This window comes from Saccostrea echinata, unplaced genomic scaffold (assembly GCF_033153115.1).
Source record: "Saccostrea echinata isolate AGI-Se365-2 ecotype Australia unplaced genomic scaffold, CSIRO_AGI_Sech_v1 ptg000001l, whole genome shotgun sequence".
In the NCBI taxonomy this organism is placed as follows: domain Eukaryota; kingdom Metazoa; phylum Mollusca; class Bivalvia; order Ostreida; family Ostreidae; genus Saccostrea; species Saccostrea echinata.
In genome coordinates this window covers 33,554,222-33,570,085 of record NW_026889750.1, presented here as the reverse complement: position 1 = coordinate 33,570,085, position 15,864 = coordinate 33,554,222, and the positions used below count along the sequence as shown (strand labels likewise).

The 15,864-nt window shown below is 33.2% G+C and overlaps 2 protein-coding genes across 2 annotated transcripts; both read left to right on the top strand.

Moving 5' to 3' along the window:
* Positions 1 to 864: 864 nt before the first annotated feature.
* Positions 865 to 2,487, top strand: LOC133196936 (uncharacterized). The gene is made up of 5 exons (XM_061332785.1): positions 865 to 1,336; positions 1,432 to 1,582; positions 1,736 to 1,880; positions 1,966 to 2,042; positions 2,209 to 2,487. The coding sequence occupies exons 1-5, from the start codon at positions 993 to 995 to the stop codon at positions 2,485 to 2,487; spliced, it is 996 nt and encodes a 331-aa protein (XP_061188769.1). The 5' UTR covers positions 865 to 992.
* A 7,268-nt stretch (positions 2,488 to 9,755) lies between these two features.
* Positions 9,756 to 12,424, top strand: LOC133178535 (uncharacterized). Its single transcript, XM_061313238.1, has 4 exons — positions 9,756 to 9,891; positions 10,276 to 10,356; positions 10,555 to 10,689; positions 11,543 to 12,424. The coding sequence occupies exons 1-4, from the start codon at positions 9,831 to 9,833 to the stop codon at positions 12,025 to 12,027; spliced, it is 762 nt and encodes a 253-aa protein (XP_061169222.1). The 5' UTR covers positions 9,756 to 9,830; the 3' UTR covers positions 12,028 to 12,424.
* The last annotated feature ends 3,440 nt before the right edge of the window (positions 12,425 to 15,864 follow it).

Here is a 15,864-nt window from a genome sequence, read left to right as displayed (position 1 = left end):
ACACAATATGATAAATATATAAGCGAGATTAAAGTAGCACACAGAAAAAAAACAACACATTATCCCCACAATATCGCCAAACTGCTCCCACTGTTTTTACAATAAGGAACACATGTACTACTTGTGATTTATCTGATGGAAAATACAACAATCAAATAAAGTATTTTATTTTAGGAGAAAGATCACCATTATGAGAGAAATGGAGAATTATGTATTCTCTTTTGACTTGCAGGCAGCAGCCACTAAAGAACTGGCCTTTCTTACAAGAATAGACAAATACCCTTCTCTCTATGGAGGACCTGTCCTCACATTCGCCATATTCAGGTGCCTCAGACATTAAGTTTTATTCTTTGATTAATATGATTTGCCTGGTTGTCTGTCCGTCACCTGTCTCTGTCCGTATAATAACGCTTCTCCTTTGTGGTCGAAAGTATGTTGATAAACCTGTTTAGAGGAGACCATTGTGGTGTGTGTACCTGAATGTTGATATACATGTTCTAGTAGGTCCATGAGAATATCGTATGAATCAATTGCCAGCGATTGCAAAAGAAGTCCCCCACTTGTATGTTAAAGCAATTTAAATGTGACTGCTAATTATTAATGAAATTGTTTAACCACGATGATTCCGTCAATGATAGGAGAGAAGGATCAAAACTCGTAGTCTCTGATAAGGAGACACGAATGTTATGGCGGGAAGCTTTTGGAACGAACTTTTCAGAATTCGGTGCCATGTACAGAGGTAAACCACCGGAAGGTCATCTGTTCACGGTTTCCAGCAAAGTAATTGACAAGCACTGTTTCAAACACTTAAAACTTCAATTAAACAAAGTAGAAATTTTAGACTACACGTCTGCTTTGAAAGTTCATCAACTGAAACTTAGTGCAGTGTTCAGAAATGGAGTAGTTAAAGAACTTTTGATGCTAAAGAAGCATGTCCAGGGGTATGGAGCACATCCTCCCACAATATACCTATATATGACATCGACACAGAGATGGTTGAATCCATCAATATCGAACTTTTTAAGTACGGCGCTCTTGGGAAATTTGGAAGTAAAACCTTAGTTGGAAGCGGCAGAGTAACTTGTAGAGAATTATTGCAGGATTGTAAAAGACTTTCATCAGAAGTGTCTTCAACTGTGCGTTTATCTAACGGAGAATCCATTGATCTTCATCACACGATCAAGATTACAGAATCCAGAGACTGTGTTTTGAAGGTGGAAGCAGGAAACTTTGAGATGACATTAATTCCGGAACACAACGAAGTCCTCTGGGGACCTATGCCTCTACCTCGCCTTCCTGAAGGAGTGGACAACAGTTGTTCTGTGGCAAATCACAGGTAAGTTGAAAGGAAAACTAAAATATTTGTTATAAAGCGCTCATAGATAAAGGTATTTTAATAACACTCCTCTGAAATTATTATTTTTTTCTCAGAATACGAAACGCAGACGGAGAAGTGATGTTCACAGCACGCGTAATACACAGTTCGTCACTGATGACGTCAGTGGTTCACGTGTACTATCACGATAAGTTGAGTGTCGTCTGCCATTTGATAGGTTCTGACACTCTGCCAACTCCATCTCAGGTTTGAAAAAATTCTACTTATTAGTTTTACGAGAGTTTGTACATTTACAAATAAACAAGTTTTCAGTGTCTCAAATAAAGCACATACATTATACATATTTTTTTCAAAAGCTGCAAGAAAATTTTGCAAAAAGTTTATTTTGTATTTTAATAGGTTCAGTCCTCTGTGGAGAATCCCCCAATTTCTCTCTCACCACAAGATGGTGAACAAGCAATGATAATAAAGAATAATGAAGGTGACTGGGCTATATTAGTTGGACGATGGACAGGTGTCAGGAAAGGTGTTCCAGGAGTAAAAGGTAAATTGTAAAGTATATAATTATAATTTGTCTTTCTCAGAGGGTGTTATATTTTACCAGTATGTTGGAATTTTTTGTATTTTAGCCACCAAACATAAGGCAGGTAGAGCACATAAAGGAAGTCCAGGACACTTAGAGGTCACATTATTTAGATTGCCTACAGTTGGGAAGCCTTCGAAAAAAAACATTTACAGTGAACAGTTGCGATATGACTTTAAAGTCAAACCTCAGAGTTTTATAACTGATTTTTCCAAAGGTACTTTAAACATTTCTCGTACAGATAGTGCGGAAAATATTGCACTTGTATTTTGTATCAATGTTTTGCAAGTACTTTGTCAACCATCCGAAAATGATGATGAGGCGATTTTGGGAACTTATGACATTGATCAAAGTGAATATAGTGATGGATATTTTGAACAAGAAAGTGGTGGAGGCTGGGGTATATCTGGATGGGGAGGAGAAAATGGAGACGGTGATGGAGGGGGAGGGGATGGGGGAGGTGGAGGGTGTGGTGGGGGATGTGGAGGTTGTGGAAGTTGAGTCTGACGTCAGGTTAATTGCTGCAGAAGAATTGAAACACTGCTCAAGATTGACAGTGATTCTGTAATTTAAAGTGATAAAAATATTTTACGTTTGATATCGTCAGTTATCTTAACGATGTAACATAAAATTGAGTTTACGTGGACTGATCAACGCATATTTAGAGAGAGAGAGAGAGTGAGAGAGATTTCCAAATTAGGACCTCATGGGGCATGACATATAACAATTTATGATTATATAATAATGCACATATAACGGTTTAGTACAATGTACATGTAACTAATAAGCTCATTGTTCACTTTGTATAGTAATAGAATGATATGATGACTAGATACAATGAAACTTAGAGAATCAACTCTTAGTTCAGTTTGTATAATATGTTATGATGACTAGAGACAACTTGAAAAAATAATGTGCAAAAGGTAAAAGGTTAATTAACATAATAATTTATATATGTAAGCATTTATACAAAACGGTGAATGTAACATTATGAGTAGAAAAAAAGTTACACCCGTGGTGTGTAGTTTAAATACACATATCCTTGGTTACTAAAAGATAGCAGGATGCATAAGAGACAGAGTCATATTAATAATGCTCAATTTTGTTCGAAGAAAATTGTATAGGTATATCAAAATTTACTAGTGCTGTCATAAGACAGCATTACCCACTCTTATGGGCTTGTCTCTAAATGGACTCGCCTTCATATTTCGGTACCAAGGGAAGAAGCCACAATAATTCTATAATTAACAAAAAGTTCTTTTTTAAGCCCCTAATCCTTTCCAGGCCGGGTGAAAATCAAAATTCCAAAACCTAAATGCACATCTACAGGATACACCCAGACTTATTCAAAAATATGAATGGGCTACTGTAAAATCATAATTCTAGAACCTCACTGCACATCTACGGGACACTTCCAATACCTTCCGAAAGAGGATTTGGCTACTACAAAAAATATAAGAAGAGTTAATGGAAGCAGGTTTGTGTAGAAAAACGTTATTTTTTGACCGCAAATTGCCCACAGAGTGAAATTTTAAGTTCTGAAACCTTATTGCACATTTGCAGAACACCCTCAATCATTTTCTTAAATATGAATGGGCTACTGCGAAAAATGTAAGAGCAGTTCAGAAAACCAGGTATATGTAGAAAAAAAAATGTTTTTGGTCCCTATTTTGGCTCCCAGGGAAAATTGAAAATTTCATAATCTTTCTTCACATGATAGAGGCACCAATCATATTCCAAAAGATTTGGCTACTGCTTTAAATATTAGAGTAGCTTGAGGAGGAAGATAGTGTGACAGCTGGACGGACAGACCAGGTTAACAATATACTCGAACTTTCTTAAGAAAGTACGGGTATAATAAAGATAATGGCAAATAAACAAGTTAAAAATCAATAAATAAATACTTACACATACATGTGCAAAGAAAAAACAGGAAAAATACAAGAGGCGGAGCTGTAGGACACTGATTGGTCCACTCTTACTTTTAGCTATATGCCAATGTTACATATATATGTTGTAAGTACAATAACATTATAATGAAAATTATACACTGCTATAGAAATACAAAATATTGTATGAGTTAATGTCTTTAGATACGAGATAATGTACATGTGTATGGATTGAAAGCAAAGAGCAACGAGAACATATGCTTAGTGCAATTCAAAATACATATACAACACATAATAAATGTATAAAATTCTATACGATGACATTATGATATATATGATAACCAATTTTATACAAGAAACATAAAAAAATAGACAAAATTAGTAAGATTATTCATCTGTACCTCATGAGCTCACCATCTTACATAGTCTGCAGAGAAGATCATAGTCTTCACCATTCAAAAAGTCAAACAAATTTATTAGTGCTAAATCATTAAATAATTGACAGGTGTTCTGTATTTTTTTTTTAAAGTAACTTTCTTATGGGAGCATTCTTTGGATATAGGTTGTCAAATCCACTGAATCTTATTCTCTTGATTAAATGAAATTGCAGGTTCTAACTGGAATGTTATTTTAGTCATAGTGTGAAAAAAAGAATATTAAATTCAAATGATTTTAGCAAGTACAGGTATAAATAGACGTAACTTAAGTATTATAAAAATTCAATTTTGATTTCATGATACTTAGTAATGAATATCAATATCAAAATGAACTTACCTTTCAATAAAATTCATGTTGACCATTCGCAACGTCATGTACATGTAAACCGCCAGTTAGATATTTGCCTCGCATTATGTCAGAATGCATGTCTGATGATATTTTAATGTGCGGAGAATTTAGAAAGCTTAAAATAACTGTTACACGGTATTACTTCGATGTCACTATGATTAGAACTATAATTTTATAATTATAGAACTATGATTTACTATAATTTATTGTGTCTCCAATGAAAGTTTTTATGTTTGTTTGTTGATTAACGTCCCTCTCAAGAATTTTTCACTCATATGGAGACGCTCCAATGAAAGTAAATTAAGCTTTAATTGTTCAAATTTTATAGATTTAGAATTGTAAGTTTCAGACTTAAGAAGATTGAAGCATGTTTGCTACTTATAAAAGAGACCATATAATTTATCGTATTGAACTGTAAAATCTAATAAAGTCAAAATAACGCGCTGCCATTTCCTGAGATACTAAAGACTTTAATTGTTGTCAAGACATGTCAGGGTCTTTAATACAGTTAGATTTTTGAAATTATGAAAAGATGATTTCTGAAAATTAAATGTGCTTGAAAAATAACGAAAATTATTAAAAGATGTTGCATGTTTTCTTCAACAACTAGAATACTGATTTTAGTTTTCGATATTCGGACCTTTCGACGAGTACTCGAATAACCTGTTACTGGTTGTCAACTTATATATATATATATATATATATATATATATATATATATATATATATATATATATATATATATATATATATATATATATATATGTGTGTGTGTGTGTGTGTGTGTGTGTGTGTGTGTGTGTGTGAGGGTGTGTGTGTGTGTGTGTGTGTTATAAGTAGTATCACTTCGGTTTATAGCCATGTTTGAACTAAGAATGTTCCTGTCTTGCCTTATATGTAGATCTTTACCATTTTCAGTGAGTGATTAGCGCCGATATCAATAAAATCGACATTTTTTTAAAAGTTATTCTTAATTCACCCAAAGTGAACCATGTAAAGAAATCATCGGTTAACATTTTAACCACTTTCTAAAGAAAGTTTGAGTATATTGATATCATGGTCCTTCCGTCCATCACAGTATCTTCTTTCTCAAACTCTTCTCATTTTAAGCAGTGGCCTTTCATTTTTACCCTAGGGGCAAAATGTGTGTCAAAATACGGGTCTCTACAAAAACCCGATTTCCTGAACTCCTCTTACATTTTTCGCAGTAACCTTTTCATATTTTGGAATACGATTGGTGGTGTGCTATTGAGTGCAATAAGTTTTCGGAATTTCGATTTTCACCGTGGGGGCCAAAACAACTTTTTTTTTTTAATAGGAACTGGTTCCCTGAACCCTTCTTACATTTTTAACCTTAGGGGATGGATGTGGGGTCGAAAAACGATTTTTCTAACAAAAAAAGGTTCCCTTAATCCATCTAACATTTTTTGCAGTAGCCGATTCATATTTTGCAATATGATTCGTGGTGTGCTGTAAATGTGCAATATGGTTTTGAAATTTTGATTTTCACCCTGGGGAGAGATAAGAGGTTGAAAAATGACGTTTTCCTACAAAAATCTGGTTCCCTGATTTCAACAAGAGTAACAAGAATTAAATAGATTACACGATCAGTATATATGTACTGGTCCCAGCTGACAAAACAGGTAACAACATTGTCTTTGTTTGTAAGGCTCATTATTTGAATTGTATTTTAGAGAAACTAGGATTTAATTCTGCAAGTGGTAATCCAACGTATACCCATAGCTCCCTTTCTAAGGTGGAAATTCTTCTGAGCCTTATGTCAGTTTTAAATATTTTAATATTCCCAACAATCAGAATGAATGTGAAATACCATACCTATACTGGATTTCAAAACTCCATAAAAATCATTACAAACAAAGATACATAGCGGATTTCCAGTAAATGTCCTGCCTCTTTGATTACTCTTCACTAAAATATTTACAGCAGTGAAGGAGAAACTTGAGGAGTACTGTACAACAGTATATTTGAGAAGTGGTGTAAATCAGATGTGGATTCTTATAAACAAGGAACTTTTAGAAAATTTGAAATCACAAATTTTTGACAAAATCAATAACATCAAAACGTACGACTTTTCAACACTTAATAAAGCCACCCCCCCCCCCCCCCCTAATTTGAAGTCCACTCTATTTGACATCATAGTTAGCTGCTTTTTCAATAAAAAGGGAACTCGTAAATATACTTACCTTGTCATTGGTCATTTGCAAAATTGTTTTGTCAAAACATTCTGATTGTACACACAAGAACTCTGAAGTTGATATTAAAAAGATGCTTGGGTTTCTGATTGACAAGATATATCTTTGTAGTTTTTGAAGATCAGGTCTTCCACGATCTGTTGGAATTCCCATGGATACCAATTGGACCCCTGTTATTAGCAGACCTATTTTGGTATTCATTTGAAGCAGATTTTTTTTTCATAAACTTCTACATGAGAAGAAGAAAACGCGATATGTGGCCTTCAACTGGACATTTAGATGTATCGACGACGTATTATAAATTAAAGGTGCTTGGACACAGATTTGAGGTTAATATTTTCTCAAATTTTCTGTATAATTTCATGACTTATATGTTGCTATTATAGCATTTCATACTAAAATTTAATAAAAATCTTATTTCATCTCGAAGTTATTAAAACTTCGAATTTCTGGACGCGTTGGATTGACACATCCTTGCGCTTTCACATATTTTAATTTTATTCTTAATACTTAAGAAAAGTGGCAATTTTGTTGTGTATTAATGAAAAATATTCAAACTATAACCCAGAAAATTAGAGTAGAAATGTTCGAAAGCAAAACCCACACACAGTATTGTAAGTCCGTGCTCAGTGGTGTGTGCAGAGTTTAACAATTGAACATACTCGATGAATCGTAAACATTAACAATAACAGAGCTCGTGCCCTGATTACAAAAACAGTTTACGTTTCACGGGTGTGTTCAATTTGTTAAAGTCTGTACACGTCACAGAGCATGGACTGACAATACTGATGAGTTGGTTTTGCTTTCGAACATTTCTACTCTGAATTTTCTGGATTATAGATGTAATATTTTTCATTAATACATAACAAAATCGCTTCTTTTCTTAAATATTAAGGATAAAGTTAAATTCGTGTAAGTACAAAGATGTGTTAATCAAACGCGTCCCAGAATTCGTAGTTCCAATAATTTCCAGATAAAATATAAGTTTTTAATTATATTTTCGTGTGAAATGTTATTGCAATATATAAGTCGTGATATTATACAGAAAATTTGAGAAAATATTAAGTTCAACTCTGTGTCTAAGCACCTTTAACAAATAGCAACTTCCATTCTTATGTCGATTCGATATATCCCAGTGAACTTGAAATAAAAGACACCACAGATTCTTACACATCTGTTTTATATTAGGATATTTCACTAGAAAAAGACGTTAATGGTAACTTAACAATAAAACTTTATGATAAACGTGATGACTTCAACTTTTCTATCGTCAACTTCCCTTACTTATGTAGCAATATACCCTGATCATCTGAATATGGGGTTTACGTCTCCCAGTTGATTCGATATGCAAGAGCATGCTTTACGTACGATTAATTTTTGAAAGGAAAGAAGCTATTAACCAATGAGTTGATGAAATAAGGATATCAACAATTTCATTTGAAGTCATCATTTCGCAAGTTCTATGGTCGATACAATGACCTTATCGGCAAATACGATATCTATCATTATGTCAAATGCTGACTGACAATTTTCATACTGATTGTTAGGCCATTATTTACACTAAAATTTGTGCGGATTTTTCCGTTTACCCGATCATGACAAGGAGCACTCGGCGGGTGTGGCCGGTCGACAGCGGATGCTTACTCCTCCATGGCACCTGATCCCTTCTATGATGTTTTTGGTGGTACGTGTTTGCTCTGCTCCCGATTTGTATTGTTTAAGTGGACTATGAGCTTGAATACTGTTCGTTAGCTCCATATTCATTATATGAATTTAACAAAAAGTCACACGTATAACATAGTGACTACTCATTTCTGTATTAAGGACTATGGGAAAAGATACAAGTAAATGACATCTTAAAAATTGCTGCTTTTGTTCACTCTGATTCAAAAAATGTTTCTTCCATTGTTTAGTGAAAGGGTAATAGCTATTGTGAGAACCCTGGAGTACAAGCCATTAGGCCATTCCAAGTTTTTTCTCTGTTTAGCATCCACCCATCTTTCAAAAACCTACCTACCTATTCGCAAAAAACATAAAAACCAAAAAATAAAACACAGACTTTATGGTCATAAAAATGACGTCACTCAAAGGATTTGATTTCATAAATCTATTTTATCTATTAAAAACCTTTTCTTCAGCAAAATCAAGGTATTCAATGCTTACAATATTCCTAATATGACATTGTATTCAAATATTTTGAGAAATTGACTGAATTCAGTGATTTTGACCAGAATATTCAATTTGAGGAGTCATGATTTTGTTTGTTTTTTGTGGTATGGGGTGTCAAAAAACAAGGCGCACGCGGACGCTAAACATAGAAACAACTTGGAATTGCATTATTGTGTAAATCATTATTGTATGACCGGGAATGGCCATCACAAATGTCATGACCCAAGACCATTTTGAAAAGGTCAGTGTCTGCCATCATTTTTTTCAGGGCCAAAATTAATTTTAAAAAAAACCCCATTCTTATCATACTTGACGGAAGGGTTTCTATGTGGCTAAGCACCTGAATCAAGGACAATTGATTAACCGAGATGTGTAGACGATAAAACAAATATGATGAAAACATCATAATTGGTATAGGATTTTGGTATAATCTGATCCCTTGTCACGAGGAGTCCTGTGAAAAATAATACTTGTTGAAAAAAAGAATTACGAAGACACACGTCGATGTTAATATTTTTGTCGCTTCTTTAGTTTTTAGAGGATCACCTAAAAAACCATCAATATACTGAGCAAAAACCTGTTTGTACTAAGAAACTGTTCAATATCGCACTGTAGCATAAACATAATTATTTAGATTTTAATTGATACATATAGTGCTACGCAACGTAAGAATGCGTTCAGCTCGCAATGTTTACCTGCGGAACCTTGAAGTATAAATAGATTATTTGTTTATGTGTTTAAATATATACAGACAACACGTAGACATATCTAGAACATACTGGAAATACCTGAATGGTTCTAACTTTACTTCTACGGACACTTAAGCATTGTTTTCATTATGGTATTGTCCAACAATGCACGACAATGTTACAGGTGTAGCTGATGAGAACAGCAGCACTTCAATTCTATTGGCTGGTAAGTAGATCACAGGGGAAGCTATTTACCATATAGACAATAATTTTTTTTATATCGAACTGCAGAAATAATTATTTTTTCTTCTTTCATAAGTGCAAACATATCCCAAGACTTTGCTATATTTCTCGTTTCTTAGATCTTGTTCTTCTGACAAAGTTTTAATTGTCAAAAAATCTAGAGACTATTTTCAACATTTTTGGTAGAAGGACAATGCAAGTCATTAATTGGTTATCTCTTATCTTGCCAACTGGCTTAATAAAATTGATCATGAGAGCATTAGTTGTGAGCGATCTTTGAATTCATGTGATTACAAGTAAATATTCACTTACTTCAAATTTCCACAAGAAATATTTATGCATGGTCAGCACTCAATATTGCTTTCAGGTGACTCATCGACATTACTTGAGAAAACAACAACCACACTTCCATCAGTCCACCACGACTTTTATGATACACCAAAGCAAAGTAAATTAACTTTGAAAAATGAAATAATTTATTGATAACAGGATTGAAGGTCAAAGAAGTTTATATATACACGACTACGTATTTCATATACTCAATCAATGTGTGAAGGTACACGTATGATGTTTCTTCACATAATTAATTGTTCTAAAATCTTGTATTAATACGTAGGATTACAGTGAAAGTTGTGTCCCCTTACAGGATATGACGAAGAAGGGACTGTCCATCTGGTTGCCGTGGTATCCAGCGTTATTGTATTCATAGGGATGATATTTACTGTTAAATCCATCATATCCTTTATAAGGACTCCTCGACGACCCAATAACAACACATGTAGTACGTATGACAATGTTAAACCAGTAGTCCTACCTTTTCAAAAAGGATCTTATGCCTCAGATAAACAATTGACAAGTCTCTAATCCCCCCTTTTTTTATACAAATCTTTTAACTTTTTCTCTCAAAAACTTATTTGCAATTTATTCTAATATTATAGAAAATGACCTTTTTTTGCAATCTTCTATATCTTTTTGTAGAATTGGAAAATTTTTGTTTTTTCCGTAAAGGTCCATAGGTATCGGAAGTACTGAAGTCTAGTATAACATCCAAGGATTAAAATGTTATGCCTGCTTTACGTATATACCTTTATTGTTTTTACGTGTATATTGATTTAGAAAAATATTCAAGCAGAAACAGTATATGGGATTTGTAAATATACGCAATCTTATTTCTTACATATTGTACGTTGTAGAATGTGTAATGAATGAAGTACTGTGTACCACTTTTCAAAGACGGATAGCTTAAGAATATAATATAATTCTAGTTAACTTTTCGTTTTGCTTTTTCAAATGTGAATTATCTACTGAATCTGTTATCATTCGATTAAAAAAAATAACTAGACAACAGATGGTCAAATTCTAATTTAAACTTTCAAATTATCAACCTTTTATGAAAATCAGGAAATGATTGTATGGAAAACCCTTATCAAAAATTATTGCTGCTAACGTGTTTCCATTTCTGAAAATATTGAAGATTAAAATCCCTAAGATTCATGTTGCAGCTTCTTGACTTTTGATATTTTTGCAGATTATGTAAATCTTGGTTTCTGAGATCAAATAGAATCTTTTTTTATAAAAAATAACCCATATAAAATTTTGAAAGAAATATTGCAACATGACTTTTCTTTTATTAGGTGGTATTCGACCCGGTCCTTCTTTTCTCCACTGGCTTGCTGACGAACCTCCTCCCTACCCTGGTAAATATTCCCGGACAAATGTGAATTATCTTCCTTCTTACGAATCGGCAATTGAAATTAATCGACGTCTGCAGTGGGTCCGTGACGCAGCGGAAGTGGCAAGGGCCAAGGAGGAGGAAGTTGACCAAAAGGCGCTTACATCAGAAGTAACAAGTGAAAGCGGTAATGATGTAGTAGTGTTCATGGTGGGTGGAGACTTAGAAACATCTCAAGAAAACTTTGTGAATTACGACATTGATAGACAGGTGAGCACTGTACACCCACCAACAGATACTTCTATAGATATTGAAAGAGGAGAAGGTATGACTGTAGAAAGTGATTTACAAGGGGCTACTGGAAGCCTATCACTAAACTCTGAAGCAGATAATGTGGGAGAGATTGTGAACGATTTAGACGTTCCTAATAATCAGTCTCGGCTGTAATGACACTGGGTGATAGGGAAACATTTCATGTTTTGTTGAAGGTAAATTTTAATGCCCAGTGTTATAATGTACACACCTTCTAAACTATGCTTGTTTTGTCAATGTCATGTATATTCCAAATACATTATTTTTACATAAAATAGATATATCAAGCCTTTTATCTTGATTATTTGAAGTTCTGTTTTATACATTATGAATGAAGTCACGAAAAGTGCCATATGCGTTACTGTGACTGATGTGGGTATTCTTATTAAGAGAGATTACTCATGTATTAATTTATATACATGAACATGAATTTGTTGTTATACTGTCAATAACATCAAATGCTTGTGTATGAATACATTTTATTGTGATCAATTTGTTTACTTATTTAATAAAAGACAAAAGCAAAATTAAATTGTTTGTTTTACACGCACTTAGTTTAGACTTCTAGCTGTTAATTTATAATAAATACAGAGTGCTCTAAACAAATTGAAAGTAGCTGAAAATTGTGACAATATCTCAGCCATAATGGTTTCTAAATCATAATTTTGGTTTTATTTCAAAGACTAAGTCCTAAAAGAAATAAATCGACATTTCTAAGTCGAGGAAATTATTTAATACAAAAATCGCATCACTAAAATCTTTTAATAAAGATAAAGTTATTCATATAAGATGCAGTCTTCCATTTTATTTTTTAAAAAATGTTATAATTCATTACTCCTATGTTACTCGACCATTTATTATTGTGTTCCATCAAAAGTATTTTAAAAAGTCTTCTTTATAATTCAAAGTCTACTTTATATAACTCAAAGTCTTCTTTGATAGCTCAAAGTAAATACTAGTTAGACATTTGAAAAACAAACAAACAACCCCCCTTCAGATTTGTGTTTTTGGTGAATTTGTACCCTCGACGACATTAAACAAAATTTACATTAAGTCATGTACCAGGTGTGTTGTCAGGTGTGTTATCATACAAGTTCGGGGCATTCTTGAAAGAGAACTCAAGCGCCTGTATAATTCCGAAAAATGATACGTATAATGGCTTATCTGTTATCTTAAAGAAGGTATGGGATACCAAATGAATTTTCTCCTACATATTCCTTTCCTAAATAAGAAGGTTTTGAAATATTTCCACCTTTTCCGCATTTTCAAGTGCAATTTTGATTCTTTAAAAAAATTCAATGATCAATACAAAAACGATTTTTTAAAATACAATTCGTTTTTTTAAAGGTAATGTTATAGGCAAGAGTTAATAACATGGTGTTAATATAAAAGACAAAAAGGATAAATTAAAAAAAAATATCAATTTATCTTATCTTAGGGTATGAACACTACAATCGTACATACGGTATATACAAAACAATGACAATTCATTTTATAAATCTTAAGTCTCTAGCTATGAATTTGAAAAAAACTTGAGTAACCATCTCAATGGAATAATGCTAATTGAGCGTTGGCATTACATTACTAAGCCACCGGTTCTTACCATGCATATTAATGCTCCATCCTTCATCAAACAGGAACAAAAGCCAAATCAAATTTGCATTTTTTATAAACTCAAACTTAAGTTAATTTTTTTTAAATAATTAAAAAATGTACATTTAACTTCCTTTAAGAATCAAATGAATAATTTGCATAAAAAATATATAATATAAAGATCTGACGTGATACGAGTTAAAAATGTATAAAAAATTATACATACGCATTGAATATATGAGGAGCTTTAGGTTATTCAGTATACTAGTATAATAATAAATTATATATCACGAAAAATTTGTAACGAATACCAATTATAAAATTCGTTTGATAAAGACGGACAAACAAAAGCATATTTTCCCAGTCACATTTTTATATTGATCATGTGTCTCATGTTGGATAAAAATAAAAATCTAAAATTGATGAAGTACATGTATGTTATAAAGAATAGATGCAATTTGGCAATTTACATTTTGTTTGATCTCTTCGTGATCTCTCAAAGCCTCGAAAAGTCTCTGTATACACTAGTGTAAATCCAATAAGGAGATCACACTGAACAAACTGAATAATCCCTCAAATATAAATGAAAACCTTGCTTTCTCTAGGATCCTCTGAGAGTTTACTGAGCGTTAGCACACGAGAGTATCAATGAGATTGATACACTGCAGTTTACTGAAAGATTATGTGTGAGAACAGTGCATGACTGAAAGATATCACTAAGAGATCTTAGTCGCTCAAAACATTCATTTCTTTGAAAGTCCTAAAAAGATCTTTGGGAGGTAAAGAAAAGATATTTGGGCGATTTTCTGCGCTTTTTAGGCATTCTTTGATAGACTGATTCCCTTAAATCCCACTTACACAGAGATAGCGACCGTGGAGGCAGAATTGGCTACATGTAGATGTCTGAACAATATATTAACAGTCACCCAGTTATTACCACAATCTCTTGGGATTTCTCAGAGCTCTTCAAAATTTTGACTCTCCTCAAAACAATCTAGCAACGTTGTCATTGGTAATCTGTCTCTCAAAGAGTGCAGAAAGATAGCTCAAAGATCTCCTAATGATCTCTCGAGGTTTATTTATCAAAAATCTCTTTTGGTCTTTCAATGATATCTCTTGGTCACAATTGAATTCTCGGTCATCTTCTAAGATCTCTCAGTGGTCTCGATTGGTCGCAAAGCAGACTTTTAGCAAACTCAAAGGATGCTAACAGAAAGCAATGTAACCATTAGTCTCTGAGAGATCTTTTAGTGCACGTTCCTTGACCGCAAATTGATCTGGACAGATCACTATGAAATATGACAGTATCCCCAATTTTATAATACAAGTTTTTTCTCTTCTGATCTCTTTCAATTTTGATTTTACACAGAGGCGAGCTTTTCAAGGCTTCCAGAGATCGCAAAGAAATCGAACAACATCGAACAAATGTTTTTCAACAATCTATACATATGTAAAGGCGCCTTTTGTTATCTTGAGAGACTGGTTTGGGTATGGTCAAAACTTTGAAGACACAATGTAGACCCTGCGATCATGGCGATGGCCGAGTATCTGTTGAAAGTCATTTAGGCATTTATCCAAATCTCAACGGTCGCCAACCTCTGTGTAAATGAGGTTAAACATACGTATGTACATGTATATAGGAAATCAAAGTCTACTCAGTGTTACAGTTGATTATATATTTAGCAGAGCAACAATTTCCTACGCACTGATTACAGACATTTGCTGACAAAGACGTCTTCGATTGTTAAGATTAATAAATGCACAGAAACTGAAAATACTTCTAAGCCATTGTCATTAAAGCGGTCAAACTCGAACAAAAAATCAAAGATCAGTTTACTGGTGCGAGTGCAAGGACAAAACGCACGACATTCATGGATAAATGAATAAATGCGTATAGTAAAGAATAAAAAGGAAACGAAAACAAAACACTTTAATAATTTCCTTGGCAGCTGAGGAAGGTATATTTTTTTAGTAGATCGAGCTACAATACCCAAGTCTACATTAACATTTAGAGGATATTTAGAGAACTGTTACTGTTTTTGGATTTTTGCAAATTATAAACAGATAAAATTTACTCCATTGATATCTTGACACAAATAGTTTTTAGAACAATGTAGAATTATAAAATTTTACAATTTGCTTATGACACGAACAAAATGAGATAATGGTATTTACGAAATTTACTTTTAAGATAAAGGATACTTCAGCAATGAAAATTTAATGAAAGTGTTGCACAGAACTCTACAACGTACACTCGACTATCAATTTTACGTCGAATGACAAAGTAACCTAGTTTTTTTGTCACGACACTTCAAGTAAGTTCAAATAAACAGACAATGTGGATCTATGTTTATTGTTGAAGAAAGAAGAAGTTATAAG